This window comes from Cebus imitator, unplaced genomic scaffold (assembly GCF_001604975.1).
Source record: "Cebus imitator isolate Cc_AM_T3 unplaced genomic scaffold, Cebus_imitator-1.0 Scaffold6, whole genome shotgun sequence".
Classification (NCBI taxonomy): Eukaryota; Metazoa; Chordata; class Mammalia; order Primates; family Cebidae; genus Cebus; species Cebus imitator.
The window spans coordinates 13,861,559-13,862,594 of NW_016107321.1; the positions used below are offsets into that span (position 1 = coordinate 13,861,559).

General features: G+C 45.7%; 1 protein-coding gene across 1 annotated transcript in view; it reads right to left on the reverse strand.

Moving 5' to 3' along the window:
• Positions 1-1,036, reverse strand: part of MTHFD1L (methylenetetrahydrofolate dehydrogenase (NADP+ dependent) 1 like) — a 207,573-nt gene that overhangs the window by 176,469 nt on the left and 30,068 nt on the right. The window contains exon 3 of the mRNA XM_017539199.2: positions 527-618. Coding sequence (XP_017394688.1) covers positions 527-618 — 92 coding nt within the window. The remainder of the gene's footprint in view (positions 1-526; positions 619-1,036) is intronic.

The window sequence follows — 1,036 nt, forward strand, 5'->3', positions numbered from 1 at the left end:
CCTCCTCCTCCTTTTTCTCCTTCTTCTTTTTAAATTTTGAGTCTCCCTCTGTCACCCAGGCTGGAGTGCAGTGGTCTGATCTTAGCTCACTGCAACCTCCATGTCCTGGGTTCAAGCCATCCTCCTGCTCAGCCTCCTGAGTAGCTAGTATTTCTTCACAGCAATGCAAGAATGGACTTACACACCATGTAATCTGTTAATCTACTGCCAAACCCCTTACTTGGAGAAAATGTGGGATAATAAATGCCTTGTTGTTTGAGTTGCTAAATTTTGGGATAATTTACTGTGTAGCACAAGACAACATATACACAGTCCTCAATATGGGTCCCTGCCCCACACATGCCATGTGATCACAGGCAACTCGCTTCATTTTGTAAAATCACCATTTCTTCATTTATCAGATAAGCCTAACACTGTGTGTGAAGTGTTTGACACTGTATCTGGTAAACAGAAAACACTTGCAAAACATCAGCAACTGTTCATCAAACTTCCAAACTCAAATTCTCAAAGAGCTATTCAAACAAACCTGAACTCGCAGAGCTGCAGCAAGGAGACTCACATCATCTTCCTCAATGAGGCCACCAAAATGTCCTCTCTGAGAGCCACCCCCAAACTTCCCTGTAAAAAATTGGAGGGAAAACAAGACTTTCAGCATACTGTCATTTCTAACGAATTGCTCCTTGTAAACAGGCAGAATAATGGTCTTATTTTTCACCGAGGAAGTTAGGATGTCAGGGCACAGTTGCAGGCTGCTCACCGCTGGCACAGCCCTGGGGCCCTTCACTGGGCCTGCTTCACATTTTACATTAGAGAAACAGCCATCTGCCAGGTGTAGTGGCTCACGCCTGTAATCCCAACACTTTGGAAGGCTGAGACAGGTGAATCACCTGAGGTCAGGAGTTCAAGACTAGCCTGGTCAACATGGTAAAACCCCATCTCTACCAAAAATACAAAAATTAGCTGGGCATGGTGGTGCGCCCCTGTAGTCCCAGCTACTCAGGAGGCTGAGGCAGAAGAATCACTTGAACCTGGGAGG